The sequence below is a fragment of the Polypterus senegalus genome, chromosome 3, assembly GCF_016835505.1.
Source record: "Polypterus senegalus isolate Bchr_013 chromosome 3, ASM1683550v1, whole genome shotgun sequence".
NCBI lineage: Eukaryota > Metazoa > Chordata > Cladistia > Polypteriformes > Polypteridae > Polypterus > Polypterus senegalus.
Window position 1 is genome coordinate 24866320 of NC_053156.1, and position 21163 is coordinate 24887482.

At 42.3% G+C, this 21163-nt stretch overlaps 1 protein-coding gene across 1 annotated transcript in view; it reads right to left on the reverse strand.

Annotated features, from left to right (window-relative positions):
• Nucleotides 1-6696: 6696 nt before the first annotated feature.
• LOC120524932 (transmembrane protein 106C-like) overlaps nt 6697-21163 on the reverse strand; it is a 32609-nt gene continuing 18142 nt past the window's right edge. The window contains exons 4-8 of the mRNA XM_039746806.1: nt 18367-18526; nt 18025-18165; nt 10037-10086; nt 7650-7703; nt 6697-7096 (exon numbers count right to left, since the gene is read on the reverse strand). Of these exons, the coding sequence (XP_039602740.1) occupies nt 6970-7096; nt 7650-7703; nt 10037-10086; nt 18025-18165; nt 18367-18526 (532 nt within the window). The 3' untranslated portion in view covers nt 6697-6969. The remainder of the gene's footprint in view (nt 7097-7649; nt 7704-10036; nt 10087-18024; nt 18166-18366; nt 18527-21163) is intronic.

The window sequence follows — 21163 nt, forward strand, 5'->3', positions numbered from 1 at the left end:
AGTGTACTGCTCTGCTACCTGCACCCCTTCATGGAGTGTAAACGCTTAACAGAAGAGGTTCGTACTGTCGATACATGGGTATTAGGAGCAGCACTATATAATATATAGATAGATATGAAAGATACTATATAATACACAGATACAAAAGGCACTACATAACACATAGATAGATAGATAGATATGAATGGCACTATATAATAGATAGATAAATAGATAAGATAGATAGATAGATGTGAAAGGCACTATATAACACATAGAGAGATAGATACATATGAAGGGCACTGTATAATAAATAGATTGATAGATAAATAGGAAAGGCACTATATAATAGATAGATAGATAGATAAACAGGCATGCTGCGGTGGGTTGGCACCCTGCCCGGGATTGGATTCCTGCCTTGTGCCCTGTGTTGCCTGGGATTGGCTCCAGCAGACCCCCGTGACCCTGTGTTTGGATTCAGCGGGTTGGAAAATGGATGGATGGATAAACAGGCATGAAAGGCACTATATAACACATAGATACAGTAGATAGATAGATATGAAGGGCACTATATAATAAATAGATAAATAGATGAAAGGCACTATATAAAGATAGATATGAAAAATTGTAATATAATATAGAGAGAGATAGTATGACCAGTAGGGGGTGCTGCAGTCTCCCATACCTCAGGTACCACCACACAGACAGAAGTCCTGGGTTCAAAATAAAGGATTTTTAATCCACCCAAATCAAATACAACAATGATCACAGCCAATATACTGACTTTTAAAAGTCTCTCTCTCTCTCCTTCTCTCCTCCAATGAGTGTCGCCCCATGCCTCTCGACTCTGACTGGCAGTAGGCTTTCTTTTAAAATCAACCCAGGAACTGCTTCCTCTCTCCTCTCTTCTCCAAATTGTTCAGAGTACTTCTGGGTCATGTAGGAACGAGGGCAGTCTTCCCCTGGCAGCACCCTCTGGTGGTCCACAAAGATAGCAACAGGGTTGCGTTTCCGGATTCCATTTCCCATACAACCCGGTGGGTGTCCTAATCAGGTATAGCCCTGTGGAACACTGCCACCTGCTGTGTTTGGGGAATGGCCTGCTCCTGGTTTGCCCATTCTCCCAGTCCTTCCATTATGGCATCCTGGCCAGGTATGAAACATTCTGCCTTCCCGGCCAGGATGTCTGTCCTCCCTTCTGGGCACCCGCAATAGATAAATGTGAAAGTTGCTATATGATCGATAGACAGATATGAAAGGCACTATATAATAGATAGATAGATAGATAGATAGATAGATAGATAGATAGATAGATATGAAAGCACCACATAGTATAAAAAGATACATAGTTTTGTCGTGGCAGGGAGACCCTAATTCTCTCTTTCAGCCTCTTTATCCTGCAGACTGAACAGAATGCCCCCAAATCCCACCTATAGCCTGTGTGTGTTTACTCTAACCAGCCAGTTCACTCTCAGGAGTGACTGCTACTGTAGTTCATTACATCTCCCTTTCATATTCATTTATAATCCCGGTGAATTAGGCAGAGTACCAGAACAGACAGGAAAGAAAGTCAAACTTTTATTTCATACACAGATTTATTTCAGGTTTCCAATTGCACCCCGAAGTACAAGCAGAATCATACAACCTGGATAATAAGCAGTTCATCTAAGTGCTTAGTTTCCTCTACCATGTGGCTCCCTGTCTTAGTTTGCTGAATGGTCTCTGGTCCGAAGTGGTCCAGCATTGCCCTTGGATTGAATGGCCAAGACAATACTGCATGGCCTTCTGAATGAATGAAGCAGCAGAGAGATATTTTGCCTCTTTGTTGGCCTAAATCTATGCTAGTCTGGCTTCCTTGATGTTCCTCTCAGACCACTGAGATGTCCCCCGGTTCATTCAAGTCCCGTTTAGGTAAGATTCAGCCCCTTCCCCATTCGAGATACCGGCCAGAGCAGATCTGCTAATTTTAATTTCATCTTGGCCACCTGTATATCCCCAGGCTGTCGCCCCAGCAGGAGAAGGGGTGCTGGTGCTTCAATAACTTGTTTTCCTTCTGGAGGCTGTCAAATTCTACCTGTGCAACTAAATCCACACTTCTAATGTCACAGATAAAATTATCAAAGAGGCAGCTTCGCACTCCGCAGTGGTGCAGGTTATAGCAAAGCACTTTTGTACAATCAGTTACAACCCCATTGATGCAGAGCCTTCAAGTCCCAGTCCAGTTCCAGCCAGTCAGTCAGTTCCTACTTGGGGGGTCAACAGCTGCTCACCGAAATCTAATCTGGTACATTGTAAAGAACTGCCTGATAAAGCTTATTATTTTTAATGAAAGTAAGAAGTGTGACTTTGATAAAGTTAATCTGGAAAATATTTATCTATACGTATAAAGGAGAGTTGGGATAGTTTGTGGAGGGATGGAGAGTTAAGGTGGGTGGGGAAGTGACGTCATCGTAACCCTCCCATTCACGTCATTTCATTCACTTCATTTCGCACCGAGCTGAGCTCCGCAGCTGACGCGGTCTTGCCGTTCTTTTTCCTTAGTGTTTAGTCCTCTCTCCTTAACTGATTTACTGTTTACTAGATGCAGTACTTACTGAATAGTATTTTCTCCTTTAGTGTTTCTACTTAGTATTTCTTAGTGTTTAGTAGACGCGGTGTGCCGGTGTTCCCAGGGTCATTTACTGTTGTTCCCAGCGGTGTTGCCATTTTTCCCGTTTCTATTTTTTATGTAGCATGTTCACAAATTAGTCATAGAGAAAATTTATATATTTTGGCTCCAGGAGGACAAACCAAAAATGTTGTATATAAAGAAGCTCTATAAGTCGCATGTAGATACATAATTATTCCAACTACAGCGACTGCAGCGAAGCGCACGTGGTCTGCTAGTCACCATATATGTTAGATATTGCCAAATTTTCGGTCTCCGCTATCGCTAGATAGGAAAGGCACTATATATTGATGTCTATATGATCCTCTTTTCCTGTGTCTATGTATAAACTAATTAACATGTTGCCACTCTCCACAGCTGTGATTAGTTAAGTATAACAACCTTGCGTCAAAACATCGGTCATCCTTACCTGAAGAAATCTCTCAACACACTTTACAACACTACCTTCCTTTAGGATATCACTCCAGATTATAAAAGCTTATTCTTGTACATAAAGTTTCCGAATAACAAAGCTTTAATTACTAAAACAGAAATATCAAAATTAATTGGAATTGTTGCCAAGTATCCGCTCCAAATCTCAGAAATCAATAAATTTATGTTTATGAGCTGAACACACGGTAACACAATCTGGGGAGCAGAAGGGTAATAAACTATTGAACACCCCCTCGTATGTAACACGAGTTACGTTTACGAGAGAAGTTCAAAAAGTTTCCAAACTTCTTTTATACCTCAAATTATTAAGAATTTCAAAAACAAATGACATCACTTTTCTACATAGTCACCGTAGTTTGCAATTCAATTTTCCCAGCGTCGTACCAACTTTTTAATGCCCAATTAGTACTCCTCCCGTCTTCACCATTTGCAATGAAAATATAAAAGTGCAGAAACTTTTTGAACGTCCCTTGTAAATGTAACGTGTGTTACATATGAGGAGTGTTCAATAATTTATCTACCTGAGTATAAAAGAAAATAGCAAGCATGGTGAAACAAGTCTGGGGATGTGGTGACAGGTTTTAAGGTTACTCCTGCACAGTTGTGGCACACTGTGAGTCTAACATTCCAAGAGACAGGAGATCAGGAGAGTTCTTGTGAGAATGAAGTAAGAAAATGCAAAATTTGGAGCAACGTTCAGTGATAACATTTCTCACAAAAAAAGGGAAAAAGCCTAAGGAGATCCCTGAACACATGACTGCAGTTAATGGTAAGTCTGCCCTATCATCCTACAAAGTCAAAGTTTGGTAGCAAACCATTTAAGTGGGGTAGAAGATGACCCTCATACTGGACGGCCTGTGGAAGTGTGCAAGAAAGTGAAGTATTTAATTTTATCAGATGGACGAATTAAAGTTTTCCAAATAGCTGAAGAAATGGGCCTCTTGGCAGATGTAGTTTGGAAAATAATTTGTGAAAAGTTGGGCAGGTCAAAGGTCAGTGTGAGATGGGTTCCAAGAATGCTGATGCCATGTCAGAAGGCCACGAGGCCCCTGTGCTGTCAAAAGAGCTCGGAGATGCTCCTTGAAGACCAAGTGAATTTTTTTCATCGTTTGGTGAGAAGTAACTTGGGTCTGTCACAGAGATCCTGAGTCCAAAATGGAGACAATGCAGTGGAAGCACAAGTCTTCCCCCATCCCAAAAAAGTTAAGGGCAGAAAAATCTGTAAGCAAAGTCATGGCAACTGTTCTGGGATGTTAAAGGACTTTTGCTTCTGGAGTTTATGCAACACAAGATAACCATAGCCAGTTATGGAGAGTTACACCAACTCAATGATCACTTTGCGGGAGTCAATCAAGGAGAAAAGATGAGGAAAACTCAGAGCAGACTGCTGCTTCTTCACGACAATGCGCCGGGTCACGTCAACCACAGGCTGCCATCCGAGAAGGTGGGTTCTGCAGCAGAACCATCCATCCTACAGTCCTGACCGGGCTCCTTTAGATGATTTCCTTTTCTAAATTATGAAGAAATCACTCCATTGACAGTGGTGTCAAGGGATGAAGACGTCAAGACAGCTGTGACAGCTTGGTTTGAAGGTCAAACGAAATATTTTTTTTTTCTTAGGGGTAAAAGCCATTACAGGAAAAGACTATATATATGTATCTATATCTATATATATCTATATATCTCTATATATACATACACACACACACACATATACTGTATACAGTATCTGTTATATAAAAAATCTTGGGAAAAGACCAGACCTGTTCAGAGGGACAAGAGATGACTTTTTCAGAGAGATACTTTCACTTCCCATGAGGCGACACTTTGTGCCAAGAGATTTAACCATGCCCGGGGCCAGAACTAAATGTCAAAGAGTAGATGACAAAGTAGATTGTCGTAAAGAGGTTCCAAAATTTCTCTTTTACCTTTTCATCAATAGCGCATTCAATTTTGATTCTGTGTTTGGAATTACATCGTGATAACGCAACGTATAACTGCCCATGAGTGACACATTTCTCTCTACAAGAAATGTGTCTGACATAACCACACAGGACTTTTCCCAACCTCATTGCATAAGATCTTGTCTCGCGGGGCTTCCGGCTCCGACCGTGGTTACATCGCTTGGCACGAAGACTCATCTTGCAAGATGTGAAACTGTCTCTGAGATAATCACGTCTCGTCTTCTTCCAAGATTAGATATCCTTCTAGAAACAAGCAAAGTCACAAACGCAAAAATAAAGCCTCTTTGCTTTTAATGCTTTCTCATATATGAAGTACAGTAATCCCTCGTTTATCGCGGGAGATAGGTTCCAAGGCCGGCCGCAATAACTGAATTTCAGCGAAGTAGGGACACCATATTTATGTATTTGGACGTTTTTAAACCATTTCTGTACTGTTTACAGCCCACCCTTTACTCTATTAATAACAGGGACCTACCTAACATTTCCTGGGGCACCTCTTCCACGGTTTCCGAAGGTGTATCCGTAGCAGTAGTAGGAACTGGCTCTTCCTTCTAGATGTAGCGAACGGTGGATTCATTCACGCCATATTGGCGGGCCACAGCTGCGAGCGTTCTCCCTTCCTTCAGCATATCCAGAAGTTTCACCTTCTCAGCGATCGTCATCATTAGTTGGCGTTTAGGCTCAGCACCAGCCTTGGAAGAAGGAGCACGTTTGAAAGCCATTGCAGGGGGTTAAAATTGAAGCGAAGTTCAACACAAAGAAACCAAAAAAAAAAAATCACACACAGTACAGTGAAAAGTAAACCGCTCAGCGAGAAAGCTTTAAGCGAAATGGCCGCGACAGAGAGACAAGGGGAAATTCTGTGGGATCTTGGGCATCAGTCAAAGCACCAATCACGGGCCCAATTAGAAAGCGGGAAGTTGTGATTTGTTGTCTCCCTCCCATGTACCAATCACAGCCCGTGTTACAACGCAATTAGTCACCGAACTTGTTTTGTTGTTCTTAGAGTAGGAAATACTACTACTATATTTAAAAACCCGCGAAGTCGTGAATCCGCGAAAAGTGAACCGCGAAGTAGCAAGGGATTACTGTATAGGAAAGTAATGAAATCGTCCAAAGATTCGACGTCGAGATTTTGATGAATCTCGAAGTTTTAAACCTCCCTGACTTTCTCAAATACAAAGTATAGAGAAAGTATTGGAATCCCCAAAAAATTCAATTTTCGACATTTTGACAAATCTCTACTTTTTTGGAATTATGTGTATGTGTGTGTATATAAACACGATAACTTGAGTATGCTTTCACTTAGGACAACCAAATTTTGCATTCATGTATTAGATACAAAACATAGAAATCTATCAACTTTTGAGCTATTTCCACTAACCAGAAGTGGTACTTTACCTTTTATTCATGCAGCTGCAGACTCAGATTTATTCAACTTTACTTTTATAATAATTATTCATATTAATTTAATTTGATTTGTTGTTGATGGTCCTTTAATGTAGATAATATAAAAATATAATCATTTTCTTGCGGTTTACTTCTCAAATATCCATCCCCATATCTGAGTATACGAGAAAGTCCAGGGGAGACCACTCCCGATTATTAAATAAATAAATATTTGCATCAAGGAAATTGAACAAGATAACTATAATAGTTGAACACCAAATATTTAATCTTATGTACTGTTTATCCATTCATATCAAGAAAAAAAATGGCCCTGCAGCATGACACACATCTTTTATAACAGAAAGCTGACTCTGACCAATTCTGAAAACATGCTCAATACTCAATCTGTCAGTCCCTCAAAAAGTACCACCATACATCATAAGAGAGTGGCATGGATGTTCACAAAAAAAGGCAGGTTGGCAGCTCGTTCCGATTCCAAGAACATGTGGTTTTTATCTGCAGCCGCAAGCAAGCCTCTCACTGAGCTACAAAAGGAACTGGATACCCACTACGTGCTGTCGAGTTTGAACCACAGTCGATGTACCGGTATGATTCCAAAGAATTCTGGGTAGTCCTAACCATATAAGAGGTCTTCACAGAGGTCCTGAAAAGGAAGTAAAGTAGAGAGAGATCAAGTAGCAAAATGATTAATGACTTAAACACTACCAGCAAGCTTATTACAGTACATGTTAGAGACAACAAAGTCATCAAACACTACAAAGTCTCCTTCTAGAGTTCACCTGTACCCTGGAGTATGACAATATTAACATGGAGGGTAGATTAGCACAAGAACAGTGCAGTGTTTGTGTCTGCTAATGTGTAACACAGCCAATGAGGGGCACTTGGCCATTCTTACTACCTACTATATAATGAAGTAAAGAAGTTGTACTGAAGGTTATTTTAATAAATATTCAAACATTATAATAAACTGAATTAAAAAATACATATATAAAATAAGAATTTTAACAAAATTAAAGACTGGTTAACAACATGCTACACTACAAATGTTTAAAATAAATCAACCATAAAAGCTAACAACCACTGAACTTGTAATCTGAACCACTCAAAGTGTAATCTGGAGATACAAGATCAACACTCAAAGGGATGCAGTTACCCAAACATCACCCACATTAAATGAATAAAACAATGATACTTACTGCATAAACACTACGATATTATGCACCTTAACTGTGGGCATCGTGCAGAATGTGCTGTGAAGAAACAACCAAGAGCAGTTTACAAGTTGAGCACAAAGCGCCATACGCCTTCTTTCATCAAAGAATGGGCAGTTCTGACTGACTGATCAAAATCGAAACTTCACCACTGTGACCACAGACTGATGCCTCCCATCCATCCTGTCCCCCCACACTCCAAGCCAAGTAAGCCAGAGGTCCCCAACTCCAGTCCTGGAGGGCCGCAGTGGCTGCAGGTTTTCATTCTAACCCTTTTCTTAATTAGTGACCCGTTTTTGCTGCTAATTAACTTCTTTTGAATTAATTTCTATTTGAGTTGCTCTTGAAGACGCAGACCCCTTAATTGTTTTGTTTTTCCTTAATTAGCAGCCAAACAATAATGAGATACAAAATGAGCCAAAACATGACCAGCCAACTGTGTCCATCATACGAGATCTGAAAATAAAGAAAGATGGATGTCTTAGGAATGTTGAGCTGCTCAGGTTTCCCAAAACATTTGACCAGCGCTCTTAGAAAAGAGAAAATCAAGAATTTCGGAAATGTCTGCTATTGCACAATGAGAGCAGCAACAAGCCATGGAATTAAAGAATGAGTTTAACAACAAGAATCAGCACCTCATTAAGCAACTGGTTGGAGTGAAATTGGTTGGAGTCCGAGGCCCTGACTTAGTTGGTCTTCTGTTGGCTCACTCACTTCTCATTTCTGTTTGGGTGCCGTTTAAGGACAGAAATTAAACAATTCAGAGGAAGAAATCTTAAAAAAAAAAAAAAGTCAATTAAAATTAATTCAAAGGAAGTTAATGGGCAGCAAAAACAGGCCACTAAGTAAGAAAAAGGTTAGAATGAAAACCTGCAGCCATTGTGGCCCTCCAGGACCGGAGTTGGGGACCTCTGGTGAAATCTATAAAGCAGCCCAAAATAAAATTACCACAAAAGTGTAGATAATTATTGACGTAACTTCGTATTTTGCAAAAGATGAGATGAACAAAGGATTGGTGAAGTTCATGACAGTGCAGGACTTCCTGGTTACCTACACATTTGCACAGCTCCGTTCTGCAACATCTCATGCTTTTCAGTGCCACAGCCTGATGTTTGCTTATGTCTTATTAACAGTTATGGAGAAGTACAGACGCGAACAGGGTACTAAGTGGGGTTTAAACTTTGCTATTTCAATGTAAACAATTATTATTATAACTTTTCTCAGATCGCTTTTCATAGTGAGTGGGGAGCCACTTGAACTACCACTAATGTGTAGTAGCATCCACCTGGATGATGCGATGGTAGCCATTTTTTTTTGTTTTGCACCAGTATGCCCACCACACATTAATTATTATGTGGAGATGTGGTGAAAGAGATAGCCAATTAGAGACAGAGGCTGTTTTGGGGGCCAGAGTGACTAGGGCATGGTGGACATTGGGACATTGCACTGGGACATTGAGATCAACATTCAGACCACAGGGTAACCACCCATTGCTGGCCTCACCAACACCTCTTCCAGCAGCAACCCAAGCTTTTCCAGATGGTCTCCCATTTAATAGTCAGAGGATATTAATGAAATGTAGGGGTTAAAATACACATTCTGAACCCAAAGTGGCAGCATATACAATTGTAAGTGTCAGAGTGGATGGACTGGCATCTCCACAGGGATCACGGTTAATTCTCTACTATAATGGAAGGAAAGAGGGAGGCTGCTTCATGTACATAAGGTGGCAGCATCCCTTTTGGGGGAACTCCCATTTGTAATCCCAAAGGGCATACTGGGAGCTGTAGTCTCGAGAGACAGCCCTATTGGGGTAATCCAGTGCCACCAAGAGGAGCTTCAGGGGAACGCTGTCCCTATTGTCTCCAAGAGTCGAGACGAGGTGGGCGACACTCGTGGTGGAAGGAGAGAAGAACGGACTAATTGTATGTATTATTATTGTGCTGGACTGATTTAACCCTGTAAGGGAATAATTGCTTTTTAAACATCCTTTTATTTTACCTAAAATTGTGTTTGGCTGAGTTGTGTCTGCTGTTTGGGGCTCTGGGGCACCCCCTGGTGGCCACACACTATACATGCATATACTGTAGTTCCTTGTACTTAATGAATCATATCACACTAACTGCAAACCCATGATCAAAGTGCCACAACAATGTACTGAAAGTACATGAAAAATTATTAAGAATTTAACACAGCAAAAAAAACATAAAACGCAGAGTGTTCTTTTTAAAACAAAGGTCTACAACACCTGTGGGCTTCTACAACCACATTGGCCCCTTCGTGCAGTAGTTGAAGCAGAAAACAATATAAAGCTCAATGCGAGCTCTTGAAATGTAGAACAAAAAGTAGATTTACATATTTAATTTACTCACTAGACAAATGACAAGCTGCTGCCAATTTCCATATCCACTGTAAAGTTCACCTGCAAAAAACAAACAAACAAACAAACATCTTAAGTACGGCCCTGTGAAGGCCAGCTATGAGAAGCGGCTAGAGAAAGGATGAGAAGGGCTCTAGTATCACTTTTAGACCTGAGCAGAATGTCCCGAATCCTTCACATGCTTAACAGACCATTACAAACCAGAACAATTAGGAGATGTGGTTTACACTTGTATTCATACATTGCAGATTAACATTCTTTAACTCAAGCATTCTAATTGTGCCCAAAACAGAAGCAAATTAATGAGTGTGACAACATACCACCATTACAACCTGGATAGGTAGCTGCTTGTCTTGCTAATGCTAGACAGCCAGGTAGGCTGATTGGTCTCTGATCTGGCATGCTCTCTTAATGTACACTGTGTGCACAATTATTAGGCAAGTGAGTATTTTGACCATATCATCATTTTTAATGCGTATATTCCAACTCCAAGCTGTATTAACTTGAATGCTTATTGGATTTAAGCACGTCAGGTGATGTGTATTTGTGTAATGAGGGAGGGTGTGGCCTAAGGAGATCAACACCCTATATCAAGGTGTGCAGAATTATTAGGCAGCTAGTTTTCCTCAGGCAAAACGGGCCAAAAAAGAGATTTAACTGACTCTGAAAAGTCAAAAATTGTAAAAAGTCTTTCAGAGGGATGCAGCACTTTTGGAATTGCTAAGATATTGGTGTGTGATCACAGAACCATCAAACATTTTGTTGCAAATAGTCAACAGGGTTGCAAGAAACGTGTTGAGAACAAAAGACGCAAATTAGCTGCCAAAGATTTGAGAAGAATCAAACGTGAAGCTACCAGGAACCCATTATCCTCCAGTACTTTCATATTCCAGAGCTGCAACCTACCTGGAGTGCCCAGAAGTACAAGGTGTTCAGTGCTCAAAGACATGGCCAAGGTAAGGAGGGCTGAAACCCAACCACCACTGAACAAGAAACATAAGTTGAAACGTCAAAACTGGGCCAAGAAATATCTGAAGACAGATTTTTTTCAAAGGTTTTATGGACCGATGAGATGAGAGTGACTCTTGATGGACCAGATGGATGGACCTGTGGATCAGTAATGGGCACAGAGCTCCACTCCAACGTGGAGGTGGGGTACTGGTATGAGCTGGTATTTTTAAAGATGAGCTAGTTGGACCTTTTGCATTGAAGATGAACTCAAAATCAACTCCCAAACCTACTGCCAGTTTTTCGAAGACACTTTCTTCAAACAGTGATACAGGAAAAAGACCATGATTTTATGCAGGCCAATGCTCCATCACTTGCATCGAAGTTCTCCACTGCGTGGCCAGCCAGTAAAGGCCTTAAAGATGAAGGAATAATGACATGGCCCCCTTCCTCATCTGACCTAAACCCTATCGAGAACTTGTGGGCACTTCTTAAACGCTAGATTTACGGGGGAGAAAAACAATACACCTCTCTGAAGAGTGTCTGGGAGGCTGTAGTCACTGCTCCACAAAAGCTGATCGTCAACAGATCAAGAAACTGACAGACTCCATGAATGGAAAGGCTTATGACTGTTATTGGAAAGAAGGGTGGCTATATTGGTCATTGATTGATTGATTGATTTTTTTTTAAATGTCAGAGATGTTTATTTGTAAATTTTGAGGTGTTTGTTTATTATTCTCACTATAACAGATGAAAATAAACAAGTGAGATGGGAAAATTTTCATTTTTCCTTTAGTTGCATAATAAATCTGCACACTAATAGTTGCCTAATAATTGTGTGCACATATGTATTCCCCTGATGATGTTCACACTCACATTTCCGTTGTGAAACATTCAGGTTTCAGGTTTATTAACATTTTGGATTGACTGATAGCACTGTGTTTGTTCCATATTAAAATTAATCCTCAAAAATACAACTTGCCTAATAATTCTGCACTCCCTGTATGTAATGACAGAGAGTTTCTCTATTAGCCTGAATTTATTTTGCGCTTCCCTTACGCACTACTTGGACCATTGTGATGTCACAGTGTAGGCCCGACTCCTGTGTCATGTTCATTCCTTATGCCCTTAGAACAATCGAATTAAAGTTCAGCTTTTCACTATAGGCCTTGGGCTAGTGCATACTTGTTTTTGTTCTTGCACATTCACAACTTGCATGTAAAGGCCCCTAGGTCTTAGTTTACACTGTGTGGTAAAGTGACGCCCGCAGCTGGTTGCCATATTTTAAATAAATAATTACTGCACTTGTGTATTTGTGTGGGGGCATGGCGAGAGCGGCTCCTGTTCGTTTTGTGGAAGCGGACGGGCCCTGCACTCAGTGCACAGGTGCTGGATCGCCCGTGTCCCTAATTGGCACCAGGAGCTGAAGATTGCCGCAGCTGTGCTACATTCCTGGTTTTATAAAGGAAGCCAAGTGCTACACCAGGAAGAAAACAAAAAAGGGGAGATCGGAAAGAGAAAAAAAACGAGACAGAGAGACAGCCGTGACAACAGCATTGGGAGAGCGGCAGGGTAAGCCCGGCAGCCTGTAAGGGTGAGAAGCACCACAGTTGTTGGCCCACGAGGGAGCAAGGGAATGGCGCTTCTTTCGTCAGATCGTCCCCACTGATTAATTTTCGAGGAGTGCGATCAAGGAGGCATCCTACCCTGGGATCTGAGTGACTACTGCAAGAGCCTGAAGGAAGATGGGAGGACAACCGATCCCAAGCAGTCTGGTCGACACCACTCGAGGAGGCTAAGATGGAGGTCAGGAGGTAAGGATCATGGCTACTAGTGTCTCCACCAATTGAGCAAGCAATGGGTGAGCTGGGGAGACGGAATTGGAGAGGTGCTGAGCTTGTTAGGCAAGACTTGAAGGGCCTGATGGTCGTTTGTTTTTAACTCGTTTTAATCTGGGTTTTAAGCTCACAGACTGGCACTGTTTGCTTCGCTCGCCCATCCCCAGATTTGGTTAACCGGATATACAATTCAAAGAGATTTTTATTTTCATGGGAATTGTTACATACTCTTTCGATTCTATGTTGCATCGCTTCTCCGTGATCATAAATATACACCTGACCGAATTGTGGTTTCTTCTAAATTAAACTTGTCATAGATTTAATTGTTGCGGGACCACAGATTCTCATAGTGTATGGTCCATTATTGTGTAAAACTACGTTTTGACCATTGAATGATGTGAACGCGTAAAGATTATTGTAGACTCGGATATTTTGCCTGTAGTGTTTGTGGATTTCACTTTCACCAAACAACAAATCTTTTAATTCTCGTGGATATGCCTCTTCATTGAGAAGAAACACTACTTTTCCCTGATGGCAACACGAATGAGACGATCTACAAGTCTCTGACTTAAACTTTAAAGCCTTATAATATCTACATACTTCTGACATATCACCTATGTCCATATGTTCAATCTCGTTTTGCTGTTCCGTTATTTCACAGAGTAATAATTTCCGTTTGTTTGTGCTAATGCGATCTTTACTTTCTTTTTTTTGATACTTTCGAATTTTACTACTTTCATAATCTGTAACTTGCTCTGCATGTGCATCGCACCAACGTTTTTGAACGTCTTTATTTTAAGTCTTTTATTTCTGACCCCAATTGGACCCACAAGGTTTTCAATTCCACTTGGTGCAGGCTGATTATTACGCTCCTTATTTTCAGAATTTGCACATAGATTATTAATGTTCTTTTTTGCATTCTTTTCTCTCCAACACTTTTGGGTCCCTTTTAGACGTGCTGCTCTTTCTTCTTCGCTTAGTCATTGCTCGTGCCATCTAGAACGTTTAAAATTTTTAAGAGCTGAGAGCACATGAAGTGTGTCTGCCAAAAGCATTCCAACAACTGAGAGGTTAGATGTCCGTGATCTTGTTTCAAATTTGTTGTTCTCGCGGGACGTCAAAGTGTCTTTCCAAGAAGGTGACGTCTCAACCCAAGATTTTTTTATATAATAGAGAGATTCTTTGTGTGCGTTTGTCCTCATTTGCCGGCTAATCCCGGTCATGACTATCGATGGTGTTGAGTTCAAGAGGCTCCCAAAGCAGAAGCGAGTCCCGCATTCTCACATACTGATTCTTGTGATAAGTGGTCCATGGCACTGTGCTGGCTTTTAAATAAGTAATCACGTCCCTAGAGCATGCAGGCTCAAAAGAAGGTGCAGGTGTGCGTATGGCGGCTCTGATCTGGGGTTGACTGCAGTGCTTGGCTGCTTGCACACTCACATGCAATTGCGAGTGGATTAGTCCAGTGCCTTATTAACACCTCAGGTCACATCTGCACCCGATCAGGCCATATAAAGGAGCCTGCACAGCACAGGGAAGGGAGATAACAAACGACTGGAGGAGGTTAAAGAGGAAAGAGACAGCGTGAATGAAAGCAGTAGGATCAGGGAATGCAAGGGTGCAGAGGAAAGGAGCCGGCAGCTGGGAGGAGAGCACCTAGGAGGAGCACAGGGATGACACTCAAGGGGGCTGAAGAGAACCGCTCCAACGGAACATTTTTTGGAGCAGCTGGAGTGACCCAATGTTCACAGGGAGCTCCTGTGTAAGGCCAAGGAGTAGCAACAAGAGACGAAGGGGCAAGACGAGGTGAGGTGTGACTCGCTGCTGAGAGCCAGTGGGTGCGACGATGCGGGTTCACTCCACGCTCCCATCTGTCTTTACGGGAGCCCTTGAACCCTACACCGTTGGTAATGTTACCGATGAGCTAGGCAGTGAGGCACAACAAAGCAAGGGGATGGTGCAAAAGTGGAAAGTGCTTTTATTAAAAACAATCAACAAAAACAAAGTGTTCAAATAAATAAGTGCAGTGCTTCCAAAGTCATTAAATAAATAATCCATTAAAACAGAAGTGAAGTGGAGGTTAAAAATAATAAATCCTTTAAAACGACGAGGTTAAAACAATGGCATGAAACAGTCTCTTTTAAAATATCCAAAGCACGGTGTCTTCATGCTACCTTTTCTACTTGGCGGATCCCCTGCTTCTCCCATAGGGTTTCACAACAGGAGAGTCGCCTACCTGCAGGAACAGCTGCCTTTCACTCTGGTCTAGTAGCCCTCTGATCCCTGGCTACGTTGGGCTCCAAACCAGACCAAGACTTGGGTTATTTTCCCAGCAGCCAAGGCGCTCACGCTGGGGCGAAACCAGCCCAAAGCCTCCTTGACTCCCGCTATCTTCCACGGCCAGTCATCGACCTCGCCGATCACTCCAGCTCCTTGATCGCTCAGCTGAAGCGACCACTTCCTTCAGCCCTTCCTACAACCTCCCGTTCTTTCCTGTTCTCTTTCTTTTTTTTTTCCCCCTTTAGCAGACTTGCGCTTCTTATTTATGAAAAGGACGTGGTAGTCGTGGCAATCAGCAGCCCCTGGCAACAATTACAGATGCGGACCATTTCTCACCTGTGCACTTGGGTGAGAAACGCCCACATCACGAACTCCTCAGGAACTGCTTTGGCCACACACCACCACGCCCCGTCGCTAAGCCACAAGTGTGGTGATTATTTATTAAAATTGGCATTGTTTTTTTATTCATTTTATTGTAATCATTCCATACAAATCGATCAATTTTTACAAAAAATAGGATTGAGAACAAGTCGATCCCCACCACTGAGAGAGAGAGCATAGCCAATGGGGTAAAACTTAAGGCTTGTAAACATACCTAAATTGATGAGTTTGATAAGCCAATAGAGATGAAAGGAGAAGAAAAAGAAATGAGGAGATAATTGCTTCCTCTGTGCTTTAAGAGCTTATTTTAAAATATTACTGATTAGATTCTGCCATGTTTTGAAAAAAATTTTACAGATCCTCTAACTGAGTATTTGATTTTTTCCAATTTCAAATAGTATAAAACATCGGTTTCCCACTGACTTTAAAGAGGAGAGTTAGGATTCTTCCAGTTTAGCAAATTAAGTCTGTGTGCCAAGAGTGTAGCAAATGCAATCACAGTTTGTTTGTCCTTCTCCACTTTTAACCCATCTGGAAGAACACCAAACACAGCTGTTAATGGGTTAGGAGGGATTGTGACCCCAAGGCTGTCTGAAAGGCAATTAAACATTTTGGTCCAGAATAATGTTAATTTGGTGCAGGCCCAAAACATGTAACCCAGTGAGGCTGGGGCTTGGTTGCAACGTTCGCAGGTTGGCTCCTGCCCTGGAAACATTTTGGAGAGTTTTAGGCGAGACAGATGTGCTCGATATATAATTTTGAGTTGTATAATTGTATGCTTTGCGCATATGGAGCTCGAGTGAATTCTCTGCATTGCTACTTTCCACTCCTTTTCTGATATATTGATTAAGAGATCTTTTTCCCAGTGTCCTCTTGTATCTTTGAAAGGGAGGGACTGTAAAATAATATTATATTGCCGAGATGGTGTCTGAGTCCTTGAAATTGAGCAATATTTTTTCCAGCATGGACGAGGGTGCAAGATGAGGAAAATCGGGTAGGTTCTGTTTAACAAAGTTCCTAATTTGAAGATAGTGAAAGAAATGTGTAGCTGGAAAGTTAAATTTGGAATGATAATTGTTCATAGGATGCAAATATGTTGTCTATATAAAGATCTCTAAGCAAGTTAATCCTAAATTTTTTCCAGATATTAAAAACTGCATATGTTTGCGAAGGTTGAAAGAGGTGGTTCTCCTGCAGATGTGCCACAGATAGAAGCTTCTCCATCTTAAAATGCTTTCTACATTGGTTCCATATTCTGAGTGAGTGAAGCACAATTGGGTTATTAGTTGTGGAGCCCCGGCCGGGACGCCCAGGAGGACGTGAGGAGGGCTTGTGCCTCCTCCAGACCGCGAGGGGGCGTCCGTCCTGGTTCTATTGGGAGCCACGGGTCGAGGGCATGGAAGCCCTACCCTGTAGGGGCCCGTGGTTACCGGCAGGCGGCGCCCCGATGCGGTTCATCCCGTGTGGCCCTCGGCCGGGATACCTTAGAGGACCGGAGGAGGGCGTATGCCTCCTCCAGACTGAGTGGGGGCGTCCGTCCTGGTTAGACAGGGGGCCTCGGGTACAGGGCTTGGAAGCCCAGCCCTGTAGGGACCCGTGGCCACCGCCAGGTGGCGCCCCAGTGCCTGTTTATTCCGGGAGCCCGGCACTTCCGCCACACCAGGAAGTGCCGGGGGGAAGACGACCGGGAGACACGGACGGCATCGGTGCGCAGCGGCACTTCCGCCACACAGGGATGTGGCCACCGTTAAGTGCCGGGAAGCAGCTGGAGCCCATCCGGCTCCCCATAAAAGGGGCCGCCTCCCTCCAGTCAGGGGTGGATGTCGGGAGGCAGCAGGACTGAGCTGGAGAGAGGACGGGAGGCGGCCAGGAAGGCACAAGGACTGTGGGCCCTGGACTTTGGGGAAATCGGTGCAGAGGCACTGGGGTCGTGTGAGTGTGCACTGGACTTTTATATTGTATATATTGTAAATAAACAGTGTGTGGGTTGAAAACATGTTGTCCGTCTGTGTGTGTCCGGGCCAGCGTTCACAGAGTATATTGCCGATAACTTTATTGGGGCATAAAGCAGGGAATATAAAGAAGTACTGCAGGATTTTACTTCTATTGCGGACCAAGCCTGTGTATGTTCATCTATTTGTGTCCAGGTTTTTATAGCTTGTATGTTTGCTGCCCAGTAATAAAACTGAAAGTTAGGTAGAGCCACACCACCTTCTGCCTTAGGTCTTTGTAGGGTCACTCTTTGGATACATGGATGTTTTGAGTTCCAAATAAATGAGGTTATTGTTGAATCTAATTGTTTAAAAAATGATTTATTGATAAATATTGGAATGTTTTGAAATAAAGGAAGAATATTAATCTTAACAACGTTAATTCTTCCAGCTAGAGTGAGATGAAGGCTTGACCATCTATGCAAGTCTTGCTTAATTTTTTCCATGCAGACGGCAAAATTATATATATATATATATATATATATATACACACACACATACAGAGAGAGATGAGTAAAATAAGAAAACATAGCATAGCCCACCTGTTTTTGAGTGAGAGGCTGTATTGCCATGATCCTATTTAGCTGCTGGGTACCAATTATGGTCTTCATAAACAGAACTTGACTGGTCACACTGTCCACGTACACTGTAAAGAAGTTGGAGTTGCTGACGTTCAGGGTGCTCTGCAATAAAAACAGCCTACCAATAACTGCGGTCCTCCTTTAGTCTGTCACATAAGCTATGTATCGGAGCAGTATGCACCCCAAAAGCTGCATTTTTGTAATCAGAATCAAAGCTCCTATATTAAATTAAAGTGTTTGACTTTAATCCATGAACCCCATATAACATTTAATTTATAAAAAAAAGAAAAGAAAAACACTTACCGTCATGCTGATGAAAACTTTAGTGTGGTTCTTATCAAAACGTACAACTACCACTTTAGTCCCATCATCTTCCACCAGGATGGACCGAGGAAACAAGAAAAACGCCACAAGAGATGAAGCGAAAAGGCACATAATCACAGAGATGACTACATAGAGTTTCCTAAAAGAAAGAGGACAAAGGGCGAGTGTACATTGTCACCAAGGCCACAGCAAGCAAAATATGAAAAGGTTAATGAGAATGGCCTGGTCGCACTCTTAAATTTGATATTCTCCCAATTCGTACATAACGTACCAAGAAAGGGTCACAGTGTGCCCTCAATGTACACATTGAACACCAAGGATTTAAAGGTTATTTATACCAATTATGACCCCTGTTGCTGACCATTCGCCATCTTGGACAGTGCAAGCTACACAAAGACAGCCTGGTTGACGGTCTGCTGTGCATTCCTCCCGAATGCCACCGCCAGCTGTATGCTGGCACTTTGTTAAACTGTAAACCAATGGCAAACTAGCACCACTGCTCTTTGGAAACTCCCTCTTAGGCAGTATTTCAGTTGGATGCAAGCACACCCTTAACGTGCCCTCTACAGCTCAGCTGCATGCTTAACTGTGTAGCGTGCTTATTGCACGATGTTTAGAATATTTAAAACCGAGTTCTCCCCTGCCCTTTTGGTCTCTCCTTTTCCGCTCTTCTCTGGACTGTGTTTGCCCCAGCCAGTGTTTCTTAGCCACTGAACCCGCTCATGGAAACAGACTTTGTGCTCGTTTAATCTGAAGAAGGGATTGTACTTGTCGCTGCTCATGTCTTTTGTGTGTTTGTGTGCTGAAGTAAAAGCTCCTATTTTGAATAAAGCCTTAAACCTGTTCCAGCCTGGTCAACAATAAAGTTATTTTGCCTTGGAAATCAGGTCTTTCCTTCCTGACTCTCGTTCAACTCTGCAATCCAAGCTTGACTAAACGTGTAAGGATATCACAAGGAATGATACTTGGCTACCGGGTCGATACCAAAATTCCAAAAATATGACGGTACAGTGGAACCTCGGTTTGCGAGCATAATTCGTTCCGGAAATGTACTTGTAATCCAAAGCGCTCGTATATCAAAGCGAATTTCCCCATAAGAAATAATGGAAACTCAGATAATTTGTTTCACAACTCACAAATATTTATATAAAAATGATTAATACAAAATATAAAGTAAAAATACATAAAAAAAATTAACCTGCACTTTACGTTTGAAAAGAATCATGGCTGGTGTGTGAGGGAGACGAGAGAAAGGAGAGGAGGAGAGTTATTGTGTAGGACGACTTTCACTCAAACTAACGGAATCGCTGCTATCTGTTGGCTCACTGGAATCTTTTTCTTTTTTTGCGACTTTAACAAGGAAACCTATCCAATGACACAAAATTTTAAAAATGCTTTACGCATTGTAAGGTTTCTAAACTCTTTTGGGATCTGCCCCAAACAGGACAACACACAGAAGAGCGTCCCGAAGAAACCGCAAGGCTCCTAGCACTGTAGCAGTTCGCCATAAAAGTGAATCAGAAAAGATTGCAGTCAAGCTGTATGCGCCTGCCGTCAATGGGTGATGCAAGGAACATAATAAATGCAAGGTGCACAGGATTACTTGGCCACTAACCTAGTCACGACCCTGCCTGACTGCTGTGTCTCTGTATAGGAGAGCGGTAGATCCCGCTACAATAAATAACCACGCTGTTCCTGTTTCAAACTGAATAAAGCTGGTTTTGCTAAAGTACTAAGACTCAGCCTCATGTTTTGGGGTGCATGACAGGGACTCGCACATTACAACACACACACACACGTGGTCACCATGCTATAGTAAACTGTACACGCTCATACAGATGTTGACGCCAACTGAGAAAAAGTATGTGAGACAATCACCCACAATCCCTACGTGATGCTTGGTGGACAAAGCATATACGTACTACTCATATTAGAGCACCTCACTCATTTATCAAGTTAAAATTTATTATAAATTTTAGCTCGTCTTACAAAACACTCACAGACCAAGTTACACGCAATCCAAGGTTTTACTATACAGTGGAACCTCGGTTTGCAATGCGAGTAACTTGGTTTACGAGTGTTTTGCAAAACAAGCTAAATAAATTTTGACTTGATAAACGAGCGAGGTCTTGCAATACGAGTAGTTTGGATATTCTTTGTCTGCTGAGCGTCATGCGATCACAACTGAGCTGATGGTTCTTCTCTCTCGCGTATGTGTGTGTGTCTCTCTCTCTCACTCGCGCGTGTGTGTGTGTGTGTGTGTGTGTGTCTCTCTCTCTCTCTCTCTCTCTTGTGGGCAATCGTCTCCTATTCTCCATCTGAGTTGGAGTGCCTCACTCATATAGTCAACATCCGTATGAGCTTATACAGTTTACTACAGCATTGTGACTGTGTGTGTGTGTGCTGTGACATGCGAGTCCCCGTCTTGCGACCCAAAACACGAAGCTGAGTCTCAGTACTTTAACACCACCAGCTTTATTCAGCTTGAAACAGCAACAGCGCGGTTATTTATTGTAGCGGGATCTACCACTCTCCTATACACAAACACATTAGTCAGGCAGGGTCGTTGCCAAGTAGTACTGTGCCCTGCGCATTTATAATGTTTCTTGCATTACCCATCGACGGCAGGCGCTTACAGCATGTCCACGATTTTTTCGAATTCGCTTTTACAGCAAACTGCCATAGCGCTGGGAGACTGCGATTGCTTTGGGATGCTCTTCCGCGTGCCGTTGGGTGGAATCCCACAAGAGTTTAGAAACTCAGTCACACCAGCCAT